Raw genomic sequence first — 24239 nt, forward strand, 5'->3', positions numbered from 1 at the left:
GACGTGTGACTTTCTATTCGCTTGTAACTGTTTTGAAAGAACACACAATTAATCTTAAAAAGTGATCTGTAGAATGTTTTATTTGGCGTTTCTCATCTCTTCACTTTTTTTTGCTTTTGTTTCATACATGTATTACAGGCTGTGTGTCGTCATCTGTGAAAAGATTAAAGTCAAATCTGATGGCAACCTCCGTCTTTCAGTCTTTCGTTCTTGTTCTTCAGCAGGGCTTCTTTTTGGTCCTCTTTTTTCGAGTCTGCATTTGTTTCCTGGGTTACAGTTATCTACTGTACTGTTACACTTATCACTTCAACATTCTTGATTAAAAATAAGATGGAAGAAAGAGGCACAGCCCCTAATTGATATTCAACAAAACCCAAGACGTGGGCAGTTCGTAAGAAAGACATTCGTAAGGCACGTGTTATAACTGATATTAGCGAAAAAGCATTAGAGGAAAAAAAAAAAAGAAAGAAACATCAATGAGGTCTTATGAGAACTCAAACTGAGAACTATTTAAAAGAGGGAGAGTGATGATGGTCTCACAGTACTGTGCCCTGCACAGCTTACAATATGTCAAAAACATGGGAACATACAGCACAAATGATCTATATGCATGTTTAAGATGACAGTTTGCAGGATCTGGCCATCGAACACTGCTTTTTAATGCATGTATATATATTATTTTTTATTTGTATTTTAGGCCTAACGAGATGGGGATACCATGTCAAATGGCCAGGTAGAATGTAATATTTTGAGAAATCAATAAATACATTTAATTTCACATTACTGTCATCAGACATATCAAAAAAGGATAGCTTTTTTTTTTTTTTGATAATTTGTATGAAATAAATTAGTTGTATGTAAACTCTCTTATTTATGGCTATGCATTATTTTTCTAGACACACTATCCATTCTGATAGATTATAGATTATAATAATTCATCACATAATTTAATTTGTGTACTATCTTGTATACAATAAGTGCTATATTTTTTTCTAACTTGCAAACAGAACATGCGTCCAAAAAACCCCCAAACAAACAAAAACAGTAACCTATTTCGTTGTCCCTCTAAGAAGAAGGATTGCACACGGTTCTTAGCTGTTTCCTTTTGCCACAAAATTCCAGACTGTCTGGATGAAAGATCCTCCTCTGAAATTTTTTTTTTTTTTTTTTGGGGTAAAATTCAGCTGATACCTTGAGACAATCTGATTCAGTAAGTTCAGAGATCAAATTACACTAACTGTGGGAATAAATACTAATTTCGAAAAAAAAAAAAAAAAAAGGCTTCTTGGATGAGGTTGGGAAAAGAATCACAAAACAGATTACTTTTTCTTATCGAAGCACTACAACATGTTGGGAGTGACACTATATACAGGTTGGGAAGTTATTTTAAAAATAACACTTTTTAATACATAATGCATTCATTAATTTCAAGGCCATGAAAAAATGTGTTTTAAAAGATTTTTTTTTCAATCTCTTAATTATTTCTTCTTTAAGTTATTAGAGGTGCTTCCTCAATGATGACCTCTTAACAGATTGGCGCCTAATGGATCTCTTCAGTAGTCTTCTTTTGGTTTCTAAGATAACAAGAAAATAATGTAAACTGAATGATAAAAAAAAAAAAAAAATTCAACAATATACAACATGCATACCCATATACACACTGTATATACATTTGTGCATACACTTAATGGTCACTATTAGGAAACAAATGCATACCTGTTTAACTAGCCAATCATGTAGTAGCAGTACAATATATGAAATCATGCAGTTTCAGACAAAAAAAGCTGTAAATTTTTATATCAAATAAACAAAATTGTAGACTTGACTTGAAGTGTGAGATCAGACTGCAGATTTACACACTGGGGTATACAAAGAATGGTGCAAAAATGCCATTCAAACTGTTCTGCATAATGCTGACTGGAAAGCTACAGTAACCCAAACTAGAATATGACATTTCCTGAAAAAAATGTGAGTGGTGCTTGCCGGTGCAAAACTCGACACTGGGCACGAACCTCTGCACCGGGCGTGTCATTTTTAGTGCCAACCGTGAGATGTGATCGTACTCAAAAAGAAGGTTTCGACACCACACATGCCTGTTATTGCTCTCGTTTTCCGAAGGGGCGAGGTCAGTGACGTCGTGTGACATCATAAGTTTACCCGCCATTCAAATGCTGTCGCCATGCTGAGTGTTTTACGTTTTACGTTTTGCCGTTTTTGCTTTTTTTGCATGGTTGTGCCCACGTCGATATGGCTGAGATTCCCCAGGCTGTGCCGAGCGGTTTTTGGTGTCACACGTCCGGGTCGGAGAGAGGATAGCGACGCAGTTAGCAAATATGTTTGCATGGTGGGCGTGGCCTATGACATCATGTGACACCGAAAATTCACCCGGGGTTCAACTCCCTCACTGTGTTTCGACATATCATATGCTAATTTCTGAGCACGTTTGTTTTTTCCCCCTATTTTTTACCAATGGTGGGTCGTGGCTTAAGGCGATTTCATGTGACGTCACTATATTACCCACAGTGCAACTCTGTATACTGGGCTGAGTCTGTTGATATATCACATGTCCCCCCCCCCCCCCCCTCCTGTATTATTGTGACCTTATTGTGGGCACGATTTGCTTGCAACCCTGGACACTCCGGAATTTTGTCCGGAAGAATTTTCAAGATTGTAATAGTGATGCTTTTCCAGCACCACTAATAATCACTCATAACCACTATGACGAGGAGAAAAACATCACAGAATACTAAAGTGTCACAGCATAAATTCTGTTTTAATCCAACAAACACAAACAAACGGAACCCTTAACAACTATCAGCAACCACTAGCGATCACCAGCGGACTTTATATAATAATAATAATAATAATTATTATTATTATTAACTATTATTATTATTAACTATTATTATTATTATTAACTATTAATATTATTATCATTATTAATAATCATTATTAATAATGATAATAATGATTATTAATAATAATAATAATAATAATAATAATAATAATAATAATAATAATAATAATAATAACAATAATGTGTTCTGCTTTCCATTTTAGAAGCACCTTTCTTTCTCTTCGCAACGTGTTTGCTCTGTTCCCTTGGCTTGTGACATTACTAAGCCTTCTGTTTTATCTGTGTTTTTTGGAATTCTTTTGGTTTTCTGCCTGTTTTTTTATTTCACAATTTTGACCCTGTTTGCCCAAAATATCTCTGTTTTACGCCAATACTTTAAAGTATTTCTAATTGTGTAACAATTTCTGTTCTCTTGCGTGTTTTTGCCAAAAACTTGTTTTTGTTACTGCCTCAACACTTTTGAATGAGTCCACCTTTAAGACTGTTTGGTTTATTATCTCTAATGACCTTTTTGACAATACAATCTTGTCCTACTTTCCATCCAACTTCTGTGAGCCTGATTTATGATGTAAAAACAGATGAAGACAACATTGGGTTCCACTACTGTCAGCCAAGATCAAGAATATGGCCACAGGCTCTCTGAAACTAGTTAAAGATCGCTCCTGAGATACCAGAGATCCTGTCCCTCTCTGACTTCTGGACTTTACTTTTACTTCCCAATGCCCTACTTCTAAATTAAGTTCTCATAAATTGAAAACCACTCAATGACGCTGAGGGGCTCAACATCCTAAAGATACATGAGATTATTGTGGAAAATTCCACTTTAGGGTTATAAAAATGGATTTGGCCAGTGATTCATGTAAACAGTTTGCTACAATGGCTAGCAATTTTGCACTCAAGTCTCCATTAGAGAACAGCTGATAACCTCAACAATGAGAGAACTACACTGAATGGACATTCGGTGTCACCAAGATGATGGTGGGTTGCCTTCTGGTTCCACTTAAAATTTCATTCTAATAACATCTCAAGGTATTTTCTCTTGCAAACATCGCCACTAGCTTTCTGTACCCATTAGAGATAAAACTTACGGGGACCAATTTAAAAATAAAAATATATACCCAAGCCATTTATTTCATTTAAGATTATTTATCCATTGTAAAAAGAAATGTACAAATAAAATTTTAATAAAACTCAATTGTATTAGAAAAATACCAAGAGATGTTTATTAATGCTTGAACTCTATTCTGCTACATGATTGGATGATTGTATAACAACATTAATATGCAAGTTTATATGGTTCCTAATAAAGTGGACAGTAAGTGTATGACACTATATATATAAGACATGACTTTAGAATGAATCTGGTAATAGAAACCGTTTTCCTACTCGGTAAACGTGTCACTTACGGGGTATGCATTCCACCTTTGGCTCTTGCCAGTGTCCATCTGCCATGCAGCGGACCACAGGTGGATGGCGCTGCCTGAAGCCATCATGGCACTGATATCTAATTATTGAGTTGACCTGATAGCGCTCCTTCTTAGTCCCAAACCACCGAGCATTCTTCACTTCAGGAGGCTGGCCACATGTTACTGAGAAAAAGAAACACAATGTAAATGCTAATTACACTCGACTAAGATATGATCTAGATGATTTAAATTTTAATGACACCATACCTGGGCCAATTTTGCATGTGAATGGTAGATGGTAGTTGCAAGGTACGTCATTCCACTGACCGTATTCATGCCAGATCATTACCACACAATCCTCACCAGAATTGAAATAATTATCTGGCTGATTAGGCCTCCAGTTCTCATATTGCTGGGACAAAAATTACAATAAAAAATGACCTTGGATGAAAATGACGCTAATTTCTATTAGCAGTATAAACCGAACAGACTTACCATTGGGGTTCCATCTGTCCACTGGAAGTCATTTTGTAAAGTCTTATCATTTAGGCCGATCCATTGGTAATCCTGTGCATTGCCTTGAAAAAAAGACACTCGGTTATAATGGTGAAGATCCAGTCACATACAAATATAATGTGTCAGTTATTGTTATTTACCGTTAACAAATGCTTGTTCCTCCGGGTTGGTGATGCTGACCAGGTGAGCTCCAAGAGTTCGGCAGTGTTGTTCAGCCTCCTCCCACATGGTTCTCTCAGAGAAGTGTAAGTAACAGTTACCCTGAAACTTAGTCCAGCCCTCCTCACATGTTTCTGTGTCTGCAGTTATATATAAGCATAGTGGAGGTCACACTTTATTCCAGTGAGTTGCAATAACCTGGTATGCACTGGGCTGGATATAAACACTTGCATAACATTTCAGCTGAGAAGACAAAGGATTATTAGATAAACAATTTAACTTGAAGTTTGTCGACACTTGTTATGAGAAATATGTGTAGCATTTCCTACAAATCCTGTATTTATAATGCATTATAAAAGCATTTATAGTGTGTTACATAACATAATTAGCACATTGTAGTGCATAAAATTATAGTCTGCATATTAACAGCTACAGTCACATGCATAACACTTTTAAGGCAATAGTACATTGGTTCATAATATAATGCGCATGTAACATCTGTTCATTAAGAATAATATACGCATGGACAAAATCCCACAATATTATATATTATAGTTGTTTTTAGTGTTATAGTGCATAAGGATATATATGTATATGTATATAACGCTCTTGAGAACTGATATCATGATTTGAACTTTCAGTAAACACTCATTGGAAAACAAATGCCTTATAGTTGCTTAGAAGTGAGAATAGTAAGAAAGAAAAATGTTAAATATTAATGCTGCAAGCAGTGTTTTTTCCAGGGCCAAGCAGTGAGCCACGCATTCACAGATGTGCTACTGTTGGTGGAGGTAAACAGAGTCTTAACTCTAGACAGCAAATTTGTTGACTCATTATAGGGTAAAATTTTTTGCGTATTAAAATTATTTTTGAAACATTAGCAGGGGTGGAAAGAGTAATAAAACATTCTACTAAAGTTAAAAAGGACAAGGAGATATAAATGGACACTTTCAGGACACTTTCATGGACACTTTAAGGACAATTACTAAATCACTTTAATTTCTACTGTCACTATCTGCTATGCGCATCCATGTATATGCATATACTTTAATATTTTCACATATATTTTCATATATTTTATGTAGTTTTTACTTTTTATTTATCAACCTTTTTTTTCTGGTTTTATTTTTATCCTTAAATTCTATTCCTTTTTATGCTTAAATGCCGGACAGACGTAAAAAGCATTTCACTGCATGTCGTACTCTGTATTTATGTGTATGTGACAAATACAATTTGATTGAATTTTGAAATCTCAACCTATTTGTTTACAAATAAAAAGTATGAATAAATAAAAAAAACACATAAAAACACTGACTTGAGTCTAACATGAATTATGCCCTTTGGCAGCAAAAAAAATTCCTGTTATAATGTAATTTATAAAAATGCTGATTCAGAATTCAGACAGTGACCGCACGCATTGAACAACTTTCGATTTGAAAGTACAGTGCAACCTTGATACTCATGGGGGTTACGTTCTATAACCCCTCGTTAGTAACAAAAGATCGCAAGGTTTTGACTCTACTTTTAATGGTTCCTTTTTCAATGGGAATTGTACATGTACTGTAGTGTAAAAACAACAAGAATTGTGAATTACTTGTCATAAATGTTTTATTTACTACTTTTAATAAATAAAACAATAATTAATAGTTTTTCAAAAATTTTTACATTTGAACTAGCAGATATTTTGCAAATGACTCTCAGTCCGGTTCCAAATAAAAAGTCGCGAACTATCGAGGTCGCGAGTGTCAATGTCGCAAGTATCGATATTCCACTGTATTTCGCTTTCGGCTGGGTCTCTATCACTGGCGTTATGCAGTCTCCATCTTGTTTGTTTCCATAATTTTTTCTTGCGAGTTTAGCACAACTGCTCTCCGCCTATCGATCAATCAGTGCAGTCGTTTCGGGGGCGAAATTTTTATCCCCTTGCATATTTTTTATTTCTTTTTACGCAGTAACAGATATGATTTAAAAATTTAGATAACTACAATTCACTAGTAGTACGAACAAAAACCTAATTCAAATTATAGTAGATTATAATCACTACTTTAAAAAGTAGAACGTGAGTGAATGTAATTCGTTACTTTCCAGCTCTGGACATTTTTGAGGCTGACTCTGGTGATGGCATTTGCAAAACTGGGCAAAATCTGGTGAAGTCACTCTAAGCTCGACCCAAGAAATACAGAGATACCAGGCTCTGACCCAATGGTGGCTTAATTTGTTCAGTGTGTTATTTAGACCCTCACCAATTAGTGCACCACATTTTAACTGGACAGTTCTATGGGTTGCAGTATAAACCCTAACCAGAATAGGAACAAAAGTTGCTTGTCCTCTAATAAATATGACATTATCAGTGTCTGTGATGAGGTAGCAGCCTCATATGATCAACATAGAATCAGAAAGAATAGCAACATGATCATAAAGAAAACAGAAAATCTAGCACAGAGAATCATAAAATTGTATTATAATGACATTTTGTGTTATAAGAATATCTATGAACAGTTATATGGTAAATGCCCAGCATTTATAAGTAAGTGGGTTTTTGTGTTTGAAATGCAACACATTGTGAATACATTTTTAATGCAATATGAATATATTAGGATGTGTTATTATAGAATATATAGAATTGGAAGAAAGTCTGTGACAAAATACACCCTAAGGATATCAATACCTCTTTGTTCATCCACACATGCTGTACGAAGTTCATTTATTTCTATATGTAGTCCGGAATAAACAGGCAAAACATAGAGGACAAAAACAGTCTGGTGCTAGGCACAAATGAAAAACATAAACATCACTGGCCCAGTGTTATTATTTCCCTACCTGCTTAAGTCACTCAGGAACGTCTGTTTTCCCCAAGTGCCTTTTCATACTGACCATTAAATGATCAACTTCTTCCTTTACAGCACCCTTTCCACTAGCACAGTTTTCATCCCAACCACTTGACACCGTTTTGCAAAAAAACATGAATGGCTAGTTTTATAATTTTACATAAGCATGTTCCAGCACACTGATGACACACAAAACAACAGCTAGTGCTTCCAGAGCACTGAGACTGCCTTTAGTGGTATCAGGTTTGGTTGTTTTTGAGAGATTGTTAGTAGAATTAGCTGAAGCCAACCTCGTACCGATCTCACAGCGATCCCCTCCATAGCTGGGCAGGCATAAGCATTTGAAAGCATCCTGTACCTCCACACACGTAGCTCCATTGGCACAAGGGTTTGAATGGCACACATCAACCTCTGAAAATAAAGGTTCTGCGGTTAAGACTGGGAACTATAAAGAGACCCTTGAGCTAGGTCACGCCAAGGTAGAACACGGCCGCTGATCAAATCTGGAACCATGAACCATGCAACATGTTTATATGGCCCATTCAAATCAATAAACCACCAATTCGCCAAATGGTTTGGGAGAAAATGGGGTTTTTTTTGCATCGTTGTTTGAATGATTGAAATAAATTTAGTGGAATCCCTTGTGATTCAAAATGAATGGATTTTTTTTACATATAGCTTATAAAGTGTTGCATCAGGTCATGGTACAGATTTATATCAAGTAGAAGGAAAAGTAGAGGCATGTACCAGGTGTTAACAGGCGTGTAGCAGGCTGGAAAATGGAGTGATGATTAAGCCATACTTGAGTAAAGGCAGAGCTGAACAAAAACAACACATGGGTGCACAATCAATTAATTGAATTGATAACTGGTAGGTCCTGTAAATAGATCAGGTAGAATCAGATATCGTCACACACATGCCAAACAACCTGTGAAATCGGAGGAAGCCAATCAGGCACAAGCAAATAGACCCAAAGACACACACACACACACACACACACACACACACACACACACACACACACCGATAGGGAACGATGACAGGGAAAGACAGGAGTGTTCCATTACTAAGAGAGAACACTTAAACAAAAAACAGGTTATGGGAATAAGATCATTGTGACAGAGATGCACACAACAGAATGTCTAACATCACATTAAACTCAAATGCCATATTAAAATGCATGTTTGACACTTTAAATAGAAGTTATAGCCAGATTAAATGACTCACCAAAGTGGCACTCTTCCGCCGGCACCCCAGGTGGACAGTGGCATATGCCAACCCCGTCCTGCACAGAACACGCAGCAGCACCACAGGGATTTGGATGACATGGGTCCACAGCAGCTACAAAATGGATATAGACAGCAGGAAAACAAAATGAAACATTTGAACTAGTGGAACAAAATATTACCTCATGTTTAGCTCATGATTCGTTTGGTTAAGTATATTGGACAATCCTTTCCGATTACTGTATTCTTGTTTTGCTAGCATCTCTAATTACTAGTTTACCTTTCTCGATGGCTGGGATCTCTATGACAGTCGGAGTCTGCATTGAAAAGGCAGGGTCGGTAGTGGTGCCGGTCATAGATGTTGGAGTCACAGAATTCCAGGAGGATTTAGCAGCATTCGACAAGATTTCTTGTGGCAGTTCACTGTTACTAAGCAGCCCTGAGGGAACTTGAACTGTTGGCTCATCAGTTAAATGAACCTGATCTTCACTAGGGATGGATGTGGGATGGTGTTCTTCTGTTGACATAGTAGTATAGTGGTGCCCACTACTCAAAAATAGTTCACTCTCTCTCCCGCTGTGCTCGACCGGTCCTTTTCTGAGCTCCTGGTTTTGCGTGGATTTTGAAGGAACTTCCACCAAGCTCTCATCAGTAAATGAAATAATTTCTCCACTAGCTGATGGTTCAGATGTGTCCCCTGATGAAAGACCAGAGACTTCATCGAAATCACCGCTCCCTTCTCCTGATCCATATGTCAAAGTTCCAGAGGCTTCTTGTTCTGTACTGTATAGGTCTATGAGATCAGTAAGACCTGAGTTTAAAAAGGTGATGTCAGGAAATCCTGAACCACTTCCAGAGCCGCTTAAATCAGCACTTCCACTCACACCGGAGCCACTTGAACCAGACCCCTGTTGAGCTCCAGAGCCACTGAAATACATTTGACTACCACCCAGCTCTTGAGCTGTAAGAGTTGAAGCAGTGGATACGTCCATCCACTGGCCTTTCACCATCATTATTCCACTGCCACTAATTCCAGAGAAACCACTATCATCTCCAGAAGACATTACACCTGATGGCAAACCACTGAATCCAGAGAATTCCCCACTAGAATCAAGACCTGAAGAAATCCCAGAGGTTTCCCCTCTACTGCTTTCTCCAAAAATGCTAAATATATCTGTCGTAGACCCACTCTCTGCTGAACCAAAACTTGAACCACTTCCTGACCCAGACCCATCCCCATCCCCACTGAAGAAGCCAGAACCAAGACCTGACATGAAAGTGAGGATCTCTGTACTGCCCTCCCCAGGTTCCTGAGGTGTCCCTGAAGCTGATACATCACCAGAGATTATTGTGTCTTTTCCTGAGAAAGTCACACTTATGCCTAAATCACTAAGGCCTGAGCCAGACATGTCTCCGCTTTGCCCAGATCCTGAAAAATCACATCCTATGGCTGATGAACCACTTGGCAGTTCAAATCCTGAAAATTCTCCTCCTAAACCTGAAAACCTACTTGGCAGTACAGATCCTGAAGGTTCTCCTTCTAAACCAGAGGATGCAGATGGGAGTCCAGATCCTGAAATTTCTTCTAAACCTGAAAATTCAGATGGCAGCCCAGATCCTAAAAGTTCTCCTCCTAAACCTGAAAACCCAGATGGCCATCCAGATCCTGAAATTTCTCCTCCTAAGCCTGAAGCTCCAGATGGCAGTCCAGATCCTGAAAGTTCCCCTCCAAAACCTGAAGACCCAGATGGAAGTCCAGATCCTGAAAGTTCCCCTCCAAAACCTGAAGACAAAGATGGCAGTCCATATCCCGAAAGTTCCCCTCCAAAACCTGAAGACCCAGATGGCAGTCCAGATCCTGAAAGTTCCCTTCCAAAACCTGAAGACCCAGATGGCAGTCCAGATCCCAAAAGTTCCCCTCCAAAACCTGAAGAACCAGATGGCAGTCCAGATCCTGAAAGTTCCCTTTCAAAACCTGAAGACCCAGATGGCAGTCCAGATCCCGAAAGTTCCCCTCCAAAACCTGAAGACCCAGATGGCAGTCCAGATCCTGAAAGTTCCCCTCCAAAACCTGAAGACCCAGATGACAGTCCAGATCCTGAAAATTCTCCTCCAAAACCTGAAGACCCAGATGACAGTCCAGATCCTGAAAGTTCTCCTCCAATACCCGAAGACCCAGACGGAAGTCCAGATCCTGAAAGTTCTCCACTAAAACCTGAAGACCCAGATGGCAGTCCAGATCCTGAAAATTCTCCTCCAATACCCGAAGACCCAGACGGAAGTCCAGATCCTAAAGGTTCTCCACTAAAACCTGAAGACCCAGATGGAAGTCCAGATCCTGTAAGGTCTCCACTAAAACCTGAAGACCCAGATGGAAGTCCAGATCCTGAAAGTTCGCCACTAAAACCTGAAGACCCCGATGGAAGTCCAGATCCTGAAAGTTCTCTTCCTAAATCTGATGACCCACTAGGCTGCTCCTCACTTCCACTAGCTGATACATCACCAGAAAAAACACTGCCCCCAGATGGCAGGCCTGCAGAACCAGAACCAGAGATGTCCATGGGAATGGATGAAGTGAAGGTGTGGTTCACTATGAAAGTGGAAGAATGGGGATTAACAATGTTTATAACCAAATATTAAAAAGCTTAGGCTTAATTTTGTAGATGCAGACAATATAATCAATTACCAGCCATGGAAAGATCAGTTATTGTGGTCAGGTTCACCAAGTCCTCTTCAATATGTGTCATATTATATTCATTCTCATACAAATTTAATTGGAGATCAACTGTGAAATAATAAAAATAAGTATCAGTATACATTTATATATAAAACTTGGGACAATTCCTCTACAGTATTTATGTTGTAAGTACTATATAAATGTTATATACCTTGCAAGCAGTAGGCATCAAATTTGGAGTGAAGATCAGGATATTCAGTCTGGTTGGGAAACTTGAAGACAGTATGAACTCCATGCTTCCCTCCTCCACACTGAGGTCTGGGATTATTAATGGGATAGCGGACACTGCGGTCGATGAGCCAGCCAGGACGACACTTATCAAAGCCTAGTTTCCAGGCCACATACAGATCAGCTGTGGAGGCCAAGGAGGCATTCTGGGACTGGCAAGAAGCCACTGCTTTATCATATGTGAAACCCCCAGATGAACTCACATGAAAAACATTCCCTGAAAAATAAAATAGTGAAATGTATCTTTTTTTGGCTTACATTCTTATGTATTAAGTAAATTTTTAGTTAAAACTTAACTAAATGCTTTTTTTTTTTCTAGTTACCCTGGTGTTTTATTAAAAATAAATAAATAAATAAATAAATAAATAAATAAATAAATAAATAAATAAATGTATCAACACATTAATTTTTTTATTGCATTATAAAGACAAACAAACCATCTGTATAAAATAAATAAATTAATAAATTAATTAATTAATTTAGTCCACACAGTACGTTTGTAATATCATAACATTTTTTTAACCAAAAATACAAATACATACATCAATGATAAATGTAATTATATGTAACTAATAAGGTCCAGAAGTAAAAAACAAACAAACAAAAAAAATTAATAAAAAGTAAATGTGAATTGTCATTCAATAGGGTCATACAGTGGTGAGATGTCAAGAAAAGGGGTCCAAATATGGTTAAGGGTTGTGGGTTTTTTGCATAACAATATATTTTTTTCTTTTTTTTTATAATACTGTAGGTTTATTAAACCAGTGTTTTCTTTGTGGAGGGGTTTCCGATTTCCAGTTTTATAACATAATTTTTTTCTGTAACAGCATTTCTGAATCAAACCAAATCTAATTTGTCTTCAAAGTTGTTAAAATATTGAAGCTGGAGCCTTCATACCTCTTGGTTTGTCCATGTAACAGTATACATCATAGTGCTCATCAGCAGATTGTACACCGTAAGACCTCACACCAGGCAAATGTTCCAAATCACCAGTGCATCTCTCTCGTGTATGTACAATAGGATACCTAATTTGTGTAAGAAATAAAAAAAAAAAAAGCAATGCATGTACAACACAGTAATAACTAACATTAAATTAACTTGTTTCTTTTGATGCATTTTTTTATACTAATAAATGTTATAATAACTGAAAGGTATCATTGTAAGCTACCTAACAGTCTGGTCAGCCAGCCAGCCTGCATCACAATGGTGATAGCCTGCTTCATAGGCAGCCTGTAACTGCTGAGGACTAGCAATCACTGCACCAATATCCTGGCAGGCTAACTGAGCGTCGGCAAACGTGAAAGCATAGCGACTCTGGCGTAGCCTGTAGTGGAAGACAATACCTGGATGGAAGAGACATGAAACAACTACTGAAACCCTATTATAATTGTTAAGTCTTTTTATAATATATATCGGAAATCTCCATAACTAATATAGTTCGACTTTTTAGTTTGACTTTTATTTCTGTGGTTCAGACAGACAGCAAATCATCAATTTACCTAAGTTAATTTACCTTCTGACTTCTAACGCAATGCTCTTTCACAAGCACGCCTTTGTAGTGCAAAAAAACGGACAAATGGAAATAAAACCAGACATTCGTTTCCTGTTCTGTCTCTAGGAAGATGCAGCTCTACCTCTGCCATGTTAATCTGTATTTTATGTAACTCTCAGGAGACGCCTCGATCACTGAAGTGTCATATTTACGTAGCAGCAATGGTGCTGAGAGAACGCCCGTGAGAAACAGTTTAGCGAGGAGAAATCAATCTATGTTTTAAATATTGGTCACATATTATTGGTGACTTTTTAAATAATACAAGTTTCACACCTACTAGCTATTGTATATGAATAAATCATTTTTTTATCTATGCGAATATGCAAATGCAATGCAAATATATATATATATATATATATATATATATATATATATATATATATATATATATATATATATATATATATATATATATATATATATGACATTAAAATAAATACAAATTTAGTGTGTGTGTGTGTGTGTGTGTGTGTGTGTGTGTGTGTGTGTGTATCTTACCAGTAAAGGACACTGGATGCTCTAATGGCTGTGCAGTCACCGCAATAAAGTCATCAATGATGCTGGGTGGTGAAGACAAAGGCAGCTGTGTGATTTCCTGTTCTACATACAGGAGGTCAGCAGTTGTGGTGGGGGGTTTGTGGGTTTCAACCACGCCAATAAGCTCACTCCCAGGTGAGGTCTGCGGAATAAATACGGGTGGGCTGCTTGTCACCATATCCACACTTATTACCTCACTTGTAGCCTCTGTAGTCAGTATATCTGGAATTCTATGGTCGAATAAGGTTGAGCCCTCTTCTTCTTCATCTAAAGAACAAGAAAAAAACATATTTTATCACTAAATCCATATGGCTGAAAGAAATATTTGTTTGTTAATGATATATCTATATTGCTATGTAAAGCCAAAAAAAACCTTGGGCAGGACTAGGACATAGAAAATAAAATTCAATATGTGCACCTGTGTAACAGATAGCGTCATATTTTGATTCTGGTGGAGGATAGCCGGTCTGATTAACGAATCGGTACACTGTACGCACTCCAAGAAGACCTCCTCCACACTGGGGTCGGGCAATGTTGATGGGATAACGGACACTCCTGTCTGCCAGCCAGCCTGCATTGCATTCATCCATACCAGCCTTCCAGGCCAGGTACAGCTGACCAGTTGTGGCTAATTTAGCACCCAGCTTAGCACACTGATCCTGAGCTTCATCAAAGGTGAACTTTTTATAGGATTTTGAATAGAATACCCTCCCTGTAAAATAAAACATGGAAGAAATAAAATGTGTGAACAGTTAATTAAAAGAAAAAATGGACTTTGCCTGAAGTTTGCATTTGTATACCTGACATCTTCTCCGCAAAGCAATACACATCATAGGTCTCGTTTACATCTCTTACTCCATACGTTCTCACTCCTGGGAATTCAAACTTGTCGCCATAGCAGGCCTCTCGGGGTTCGTGGATAGGATACCTTATGAACAGCACCAAAATATTACATCATATAAAGAATTGCAGAGAAATTTACAAGCACTAAATAAAAAAAAATATATTGTGTATTGTTTTTGTTTATAAGTGAATAATTGATTAAATGATTGATTGATTGAATTAATAAAAATGAAAAGGTTCACTGAACTCACCTAACAGTCTGGTCAGAAAGCCAGCCGGCATCACACTGGTGGTATCCTGTATCATATTCTGCCTGTAGCTGCTCTGGTGTGGCAATCACAGCACTATTCTGAATACAGGCCGCCTTTGCCTTCTCGAACGTCAGGGTGTAACGTGAAGTAATGGCACGGTAGTGGAACACAATGCCTACAGAAAATATTATATCGCATTTGAAAATAACTCAAGTGTTCAATTAAGTGAAAATATCAGCACCCTAATATATATACTTCAGGGCTGTCAGAATGAACACATTAATGCAAATTAACGTGCGATTAATGCATTTCTGTTTGATAATATAAATAAATAAATATAAGAGGCGAAATTAAAACCTTCAGCACAACACACAGTTATTCACAACATCCCTTATTTACTCAGATATAAAAAAAAGAATAAACTTAACCGAAAAATCTTTTTAAGTCTCTATTTGAGGACCAAAATCCGGCAATTAAAACGGTCCGTGTGGAAACATAGCAAAAATGTTTAATTTAAAATATCATAACTTTAAAACATTTACAAGAATATTTTGTCTTAATGCTCTATGTTAAGTATGGTTTCACTAATAATAAACATACAATCATGAGATTAATCGTGATTAAATATTTTAGAAAACATTGTAGTATATCTTCTCAAGGGTCGATACTATATGAATGAATAAATAAAACTTGGATATATTTTAGAGTAGCCAATGTGCAGCTTATATAGCAGTACAGATTAACTGTCCTCTGAAATGTGAGGGGCGTACTTAATTTTGTGGGATACTGTATATACATTGATCAGGCACACCAAGCAGGCATAAAAAAAAAGCATTAACAGCATTAACTTTTTTTTTTATCAATTTGATCTACAGGAGCTCATCTGTTGGATCGGACCATTCAGACCACATGCCTCTTTTGATAGATACTGACCACTGCAGACCAGGAACAGAGATGCCCTGACACATCTAGACGTCACAATTTGGTAAAACTCGTTCAAATCTTTACATTTGCCTGTTATTCCTGCTGCTAACACACCGACTTTGAGGAAAAATGTTCACTTGCTACCCAACAGGTGATATGATAAAGAGACAATCAGTGTTATTCACTTCTCCACTCATAATGTTATAATGTCAATGTATATATGTAAAAAAAAAAAAAAAAAAAGATGTGCATTACCTTGCACTTGGACATTAATAGAAGCACTACTGTCTTCGATTCCATGCATGACTTCACAGCGATACATTCCCGATTCATTAGAAAGAAGCTGTGTGATTTTAATGGTGGCATCATTTAAACTGGTGGGGTATGCCACCATTTGAACTCTATCTGTGTACTTCTTATTCACTACCACATGACCTTCCATCGCCACCAAAATGTCTGTGGTCTTCTCTTCGGTGACTATGCTCCATTTGATGCGATAAGACAAAGGGGATATGGTGGGAGCACCTGGGTCATCCACTGTGTCATCCTGGAAGTAACAGGGCAAAACCACTGTATCACCCATTAAGGGTTGAAGAGGGTCAGCAATGGGAATGCTAACGCTTAGAGTTTTTTCTGGTTCTGAAAGACATACAACGAAACAGTCATTAATAATAAACTAATAATCTTAACATATACCACTACACATTCACAGCCAACTAAAACTGCTAAAAGGTTTACTAAAATAACAGTACACATTCAATATTCAATGGGGCAAAAGCAAAAAATACAGTGCTAAAAAAAAAAAACCTTGGAGAATCTGTAAGGATTTATTAGCAGAAAGACTAATTCTGGTTAATACGAATGGGGAAGCCCAAAGTGCAATGCTGAAAATTACTCACCTGTATATGAGTAGTCTGGAATGATCCATTTTGCTGAGATTACCCGAAGACACAAGCAAAGTAACAGCAAAGATGTCATGGCTTACCTGCAAGTTTGATAACACGTTGTTAGCACATCCAGAGTAAAAATACTATGTAAAGAATTGTGATGACCAAAGAAAGCCCTTAGACTCAGGCCCAACTGTATCACAAGTGCAAGTCTAATGCCATATTATTTTAATGTTGAGCTCCTGCCAGGAACTACACCACCCTAAAACAGCATCTACCATTTGTCAGCTAAAGGAAATCATAAAGAAATACATTTAGAAAGCTCTACAGCAAGGCTACACCAACTCCCTGAACATCACAAGCTTCTTCTTTTTTGTGGAGTAGAAAAAGGGTGGTTTAAGACACTGCATTGACGATTTTGGGATCAATCAAGCCACTGTAAAGTATCAGTATCATCTGCTATATGTTTCCTCTTGGGCTCTATACAACTGCATAGGAGTCACGAATGACTCGGACCAGAGGACTCATGAGATGAACTACTCAATTCTGTTTTCTGAGTAATGGACTGCATAGCGTATAATGGAGTAACGTGATAAAAGAATGAATGGCTCAGACTAAAAGAGTTGAGAGGTAAACTACTCAATTCTGTTTCCTGTACCTAACCTATGGAGATTTTGCGATGCTTTGCTCATGCGCATCCAGCAAAAAATAACCGAAATACTCTTTGAGACTACTTATTTTGCGATGCTTTGCTCATGCGCATCCAGCAAAAAATAACCGAATTACTCTTTGAGACTACTTGTTCTTCTGAGTCATATTAAAGGCTTATTTAGAATGAATGAATCATTAATGAATGACTTATCACTAGTGGAAGCCTCTGATACAGGAGTGAGAGTCCGCCCTGTCAAAACGGTTTGGGGAGAAACCTAAAATCCATAGAATGGCCTACTTCACTCCCAGAAGATTTCACCAGCAGAATGCAATTAATATATCATTACTCAGGAGCTTCTCACAGATTATCATGGTTTTTTTTCGGGGAGTGGAGCTTTTGTCATGCCAATGCTGTAAACTCTAATTAACTACAAGGCGTACAAACATGGCCTCCAGACTACAACACAAAGGACCAACAGTTTGCAATCTTACTCATTACACATACCTGTTCTCAAATACAGACCACAGTATATAAGGAAGCTTTTGTATTGATATAGTCTTCCATGTTACAACATAAAACCATGTACTAACACTAGCTTTATCTTCAATAAATCAGCTGTTTACATGTTCTTGCATCAACATTTGCCTCATGACATATAGTGTTAGTGTTCCTAGCAGTTCTTGTTAGCAAAAAATAAATAAATAAATAAATAAATAAATAAATAAATAAATAAATAAATAAATAAATAAATAAAGCATGCATGATTTTCTTTCTATGTTTGAGTTTTCTTCGTCATACCAGGCAGAGATTGATGATTGGAGAGGGTACTAGTGGTTTAGCACTTCAGTCCTCTACCTGAAAATGAGTCAAAATGCTTTACAAATTGCCTTTATTATTACCACATCTCTTCATTTTCAACTTTCCAACCTAAATGATCTGACAATTATAAACCAATGCAACGATTTGAAAACTAGCTAGACAACAGATCTGCTAGTGCTAGCAACCACATACTATCACTAGCTTCCAATGTGTTAGCATGAGCTAGCAAGGGATCTGTTGCATTAAAGTTTTAACATGTTTGAGATGCAACTTCATTCACAGCAAATTTTTTTCCGGCTTTTATTGCTACCATGGTTTGTTCTGAACAGTGAAGCAACGACATATGACCGCTACGGTAATTCCGGCATGCAGTCTCTGACAGTAGTGTATCAGTTAAATGTAATATACACACTGATTTATTGATGCATTGGATGCATGGCATAGTGAGACGTTCCTACATGTGAGAGTGAATCTAGGAAAATGTGAGTTCTAGGAACTGATCATTAGAACTCATCTTTTTTTTGCCTGATTCTTGTGATTTTGTGATAAGACTACATTGTAATTTTAGGTTTATGTAGACAAACAGTAACTTCACAGTTCCTAAGCTGCTGTATGGTACTTTTTCCATCACCACCTAATCAGGCAATTTGTAAGTGTCATTAACTTATGACCAGATGCCAGCAGTGGATGAATAAAGAAAAAGCCTAGTGTTCTTATGTTATTCCTTGAACGAGAGTTTGGAAAATCTGTGAGTCACAAGGAAAGCTTCAGATTTAGGTTGAGTTCGAGTGAGTGTATGTGTGTTAAGAGTTATATTAAGATGGATAGTGGATTTACATTTATTAGCTCTTGCTACAAAGAGAATATTCATATTCTTCTGTTATATAAGTCAAGAGTGTTTTATTCATGATTAAATGAAAAGTTTGCGCAAACGAAAAAGAAATCTGTTTAATCACAATACCCTCCCTGCCACTCCTGCCTCACTTCACACTAAGCAACAACTTCAAGTTTAATTTGTTATAGAAAAATTAATGATATGATTTCTGTGACTCAACAGGAAGTAATATTTTTTTTTTGTTTTAGAAAAAATACAGTCGTTGGCCAGGAGCATAGAAAAAGCAAAGCAACCTCAGCCGATTTGCAGCATATTAAACAATCTGTCATTTAGAAAATACACCAAATGTTTTTTGTGGCACTGTTAAAGAATTCTAGACTATAATTAGCGCCTGAGCTGTTGGGAACCGACTGATAAAGCAGTATCCCTGGCTATTCAAAATAGACTCCTAGATAATATAAGGCAACCTGCCGTGTGCCTTTTGTGGCCTCTTGTAAAAGCATTTGATTGCATTTGAATTTAACACTATGGCCTTCACGCCTTCATTGGTAAACGTCTAGTCAATACGCCATGGATATTTCGCTGCAGCATATTCTTGCAGGAAATAATGTCACTTTCTCACTCATGGTCCGACATGACCTTTCAAATCTCATTGCCATGTAACATTCCAAAAGTGTCCCAAAAGTTGTCCTTCAAAGAACTCGAGGATTATTTGGATATTCCTATGACAGATAGTGACTAAGTGTTGTTTGTGCACAACTGCAGCTGAGGCATATGAGCAGTGCCTATGGTTATTTTTGCTTTTCAGGATAATACAGATTTATAGAAAATAAAACAAATGAATTACATCTCATTATTACTTTGAAGGTGCAATTTACACATATTGTATAATCATGTAAAAAAAAAAAAAAATCACAGAGAACCCTGAAAGAACAGAGAAAGGGAATTAACTGAAGTAAATGGAAATAAAAATACAAAATTGGCCTGTAATGCAATAATATGATGTTTGTGTTTTTCCACATTCAGGAACAATTATGGAAAACAGGCAGGAGTTATTACAATAACTGGCTAGAATCATCAATAACAATCAGCTGTTCAACATGTTTAAATCATGTCTGATTTACCATAAGTTCTATTGATAATATATAATTCTAGTGTTCCCTTCATTATTATCACATTGATCCAGAATCCACTCAGAACTATATCAGGTCAAGTCAGCAAAAATCAGTTCAGCAAAAATATAATAAAAAAGTTTAATTATATGTATTTCCTTTTCATTAATTTCAATACATTCAAAACTTGCTTTCTACATTACATACAAATTACATTGTGGCATATTAAAGTGATTCAGTTCTTCTATTCTTTTCATCTTTTTTTTAACATTCACAAAGATGAAGACAAATGAACATTGTAGGTGTTACATCAGTGGTGAAGTTTTTAATGATTTAACACTTAATCTAATTAGGTTAATATCTATAGATATCCATATCCATCTGAAATGTAAAAGCAGCCATGAAACCTTCATCAACAAATTGTAATTCAAACACTTAATTAATTTAATTAATTAATTTAAGACTTAAGGTCACTGCATATGGTCTATCTATCTATCTATCTATCTATCTATCTATCTATCTATCTATCTATCTATCTATCTATCTATCTATCTATCTATCTATCTATCTATCTATCTATCTATCTATCTATCTATCTATCATCATCTCCCCACTGTGGGACGAATAAAGGTTTATCTTATCTTATCTTATCTTATCTTATCTATCTATCTATCTATCTATCTATCTATCTATCTATCTATCTATCTATCTATCTATCTATCTATCTATCTATCTATCTATCTACACTATGTTGTTCATTCACGAAAATGTGTTCATTTAAAATCTAAGCCTGCAGCAGATGGATATTAATTGCAATCTCTCTCTCTCTCTCTCTCTCTCTCTCTCTCTCTCTCTCTCTCTCTCTCTCCACCATAATCTATCTGACTGAACTGTCAACACTGTGGTGTTCATTCAACACTTAATTAGTTCATTTAAGACTTAAGCTCACAGCAGATGGTTATCAATCTATCTATCTATCTATCTATCTATCTATCTATCTATCTATCTATCTATCTATCTATCTATCTATCTATCTATCTATCTATCTATCTATCTATCTATCTATCTATCTATCTATCTATCTATCTATCTATCTATCTATCAGGTTAAATTCTATGCAGGAAAAACTGAAGATGAAGCCTACCTGTTTGTTGCTAAGGTTCTCCTGTTGCTGCAGCCCCAAAACTATAATCCTTTGAGTCTCCAGGCGCCTGAAGCAATTCTGGGTAAGCAAACAGTCAGCTTTTGGTGCGTTTGGAGAGCTGTGTGTCTTCTCAGAGCGCAGAGCAGAAAGAGCCGGCTGAAAGAAGAAACCTTCCAAGCTGTCAGTACACCGAGGCTCTGTAAGGGGAGGGTACAAAGGCAGCTTTACTTTATTCTGGCATTGATTATGTGTTGAATTAAATGATGTAATGGTGCGAGACTCGTGTGCAACACGCACGCGTGATGGGGCATGACGTTAGTTGTTCACCCTAAAGATCACAAGGATGCTCAGTGATGTTTTAATTGGTAAACCGTAAATTATCTTACTGGTACTGCTGGTGTAAAACTCATTTCTATGTGAAAAAAATTATAAAATCGGTGCTGAAACTTTTCTGCATTAGTAAACATAAAAAGATTATTCACCCATTATGGATACCATCTTTTTATCCCATTGCCAAAAACATCATAATGTGTTAAAGGTGTTGGTACATCCATTTTTACTCAATGATCGAATGAAACCTGATTATTTTTAGGTCATTAATTGGGCTATTAAAATTATACAGTGCTAGTACATTGTTAATGTTGCTTAAGGTGTTTTACTGCTGAAATTCTTGGTTGGTTCATGTCAATTAATGCATTAATTAATGCATTAAATGGACTGAAATGTACTTTTTGGTAGTCAGAATGACTCAGAGATGACTGAAGTACCCGCAAATGTTTTTTTTCCGTTTGTTTAAAAATTTAGTATGGAGCCATTTAACAATGTTGCTTATGTTTTAGCAGGGTAGGGCAAAAGCAACTTTGAGGAAAAAAATTGGTTTTGCTAAAACAAGAAAGTATGAGCAAATAGAGTCATATTTTTTTTTAGAAAAAGAAAGAGTAGTCTTTGCTCTGAGTGGAATTAAATGAGGCCTTCAGGAAAGGCCCAAAACAGAGCCCTTATTTGATCAGCTTGGCCCATATGAGCAGTTATTCCAAAGATTAGGCAGCAAAATACATATTTAGCTCAATCTGCAATCAAAACGCATGTCGTTGTATTTCTTGAATTGTGGAAATGTTGAGAGCCGATGTCCCCAATGGTTTTTACATATTTCTAGTCCGGTACCAAGTATTTTATCCAGAGAATCCGCCAATCAGTACTACTTGGAAAAATCCTTGGTGTTAAAGGAACACAGATTTATACAGAATGTATATATGTGCAAACCACATATTAAAAAAAAGTAATAAACTGGACAACACTAGTGTTATATTTCAGAATATTTGTAATGTTAATGCTATTCTTAATGTTAAGGTATACATCTAACATTCCTAACTCCTTGCATTTACCAGTTTCGGTTAAATTTGAGTTTTTTTAAGTGTTTTGAATGAGTCGTTAGGCAGTGTTGCTAAGGGTGTAACTCTTCATGATGCCCACCCAAAAAAAAAATCTTCCTCTATGGATACTGCACTTTTTTCCATCACCTCATCGATAATCTACATGCTACAGTTGTAGATTCTCCAAGAGCACAAGTTCCCATTCAAACCCTGGAAAGGTTGACGTGGGAGGGACAGGGTCTCTTATTCCAACTGGAAAAGTGTAACTGAACTACTTGGAGCAAACTTCAAACGGGTTCCCACTGTGTCAGTGTATTTGTGCTTTGTGTGACTTTTCTGACTTGCCCCAAACTTTCATGGCCATGCATGAATGAATTTAAATCGAATTGAGCTGATCTTTCATACAATTTGACCTTATGATAAATCTGATGGGATTTAAATACATGGTTGGTTTTAGACATTCACTAAACAATAATTTTGTGAAAATCTGTGCCACTTGATGCTCAATCACATAATTCCTTATCAAGGACTCCAAAAACAGACAAACCTCAGAAACAGACTTTTTTTTTTTTTTTTGCTGAATGAACAAACACTGAATGTTATCTTGCATCTCTTGCAAACCCATTGGACAACTTTAACGTGATAAGTTTCTTTTACCAAAAGCTGTCAGAGAAAATAAAGTTTGGCATTTTAAATGATTGAAATCCAGTAGAAAATGTATCTCACATGACTACATGTTATTGACAACCGAATAGTAGACTTTAACAAGTGATTGACATTGATGACACGCACGGTTTCAATTTAAGCCTCAAGAGACCAGGGGCCATTTCAATGTACTCAAGAGCTCTTTTCATTAAAAAGGCCAAATGCTGGAATCATTCAAGCATCCTCATTGCCAGTCATGAGGAAGAGTAAACTGAAACCTCAGTGGAAATACATGAACTTATTCACAAATTTGTGCGAGGAGACAGTGTTCCTTCAGCCACTTGTCATTCCCAGTGCTTTTCTACTATCTTGCCTATTGGCATTTAAATGTTTGTTGAGCAACCTGACAAAAGGATGAAGGGACACTGGAGACTAATATGCAATTGTGGAGAACGTAGAATGATAGACCTTTTGTTTTTTTATTGCACTTTATTTTAAACCTGCCATAAAGTTCAAACCCACTATGAAATATGTCGATATCAGCAAGACTCAACTGATTCATTTTTTAGTCTTTCATTAAACTCCCTAAGCAGTTTTTTCCACCTAATGACCCCTGCCAACAGATATTTCTATGACAGGGTGCTTCTGTTAAAGCTTCATGTGCTGGTTTTAGAGAGGGCTGTATATATTTATTTTACTTCCTGCTGA

General features: G+C 36.7%; 1 protein-coding gene across 5 annotated transcripts; it reads right to left on the reverse strand.

Moving 5' to 3' along the window:
• Positions 1-62: 62 nt before the first annotated feature.
• acana (aggrecan a) lies at positions 63-21675 on the reverse strand. 5 transcript variants are annotated; one of them, XM_083549712.1, is made up of 21 exons: positions 21514-21648; positions 16964-17049; positions 16320-16703; positions 15141-15315; positions 14847-14974; positions 14465-14758; positions 14008-14313; positions 13126-13300; positions 12855-12982; positions 11881-12174; positions 11679-11777; positions 11352-11582; positions 10824-11303; positions 9273-10775; positions 8994-9107; positions 8064-8177; positions 4920-5078; positions 4759-4841; positions 4531-4675; positions 4264-4446; positions 63-1574 (listed from the first exon to the last, which is right to left on the reverse strand). In XM_083549712.1, the coding sequence occupies exons 2-21, from the start codon at positions 17040-17042 to the stop codon at positions 1498-1500; spliced, it is 5151 nt and encodes a 1716-aa protein (XP_083405838.1). In that variant the 5' UTR covers positions 17043-17049; positions 21514-21648; the 3' UTR covers positions 63-1497. The 5 variants fall into 5 exon arrangements, with proteins under 5 accessions (XP_083405838.1, XP_083405840.1, XP_083405841.1 ...); XM_083549714.1 differs by lacking the exon at positions 8064-8177 and having other exon boundaries at positions 21514-21675; XM_083549715.1 differs by lacking the exon at positions 8064-8177 and having other exon boundaries at positions 9273-10919; positions 10968-11303; positions 21514-21667.
• Positions 21676-24239: the final 2564 nt, after the last annotated feature.

Source organism: Silurus aristotelis (genome assembly GCF_946808225.1).
Source record: "Silurus aristotelis genome assembly, chromosome: 9".
NCBI classification, from domain to species: Eukaryota; Metazoa; Chordata; class Actinopteri; order Siluriformes; family Siluridae; genus Silurus; species Silurus aristotelis.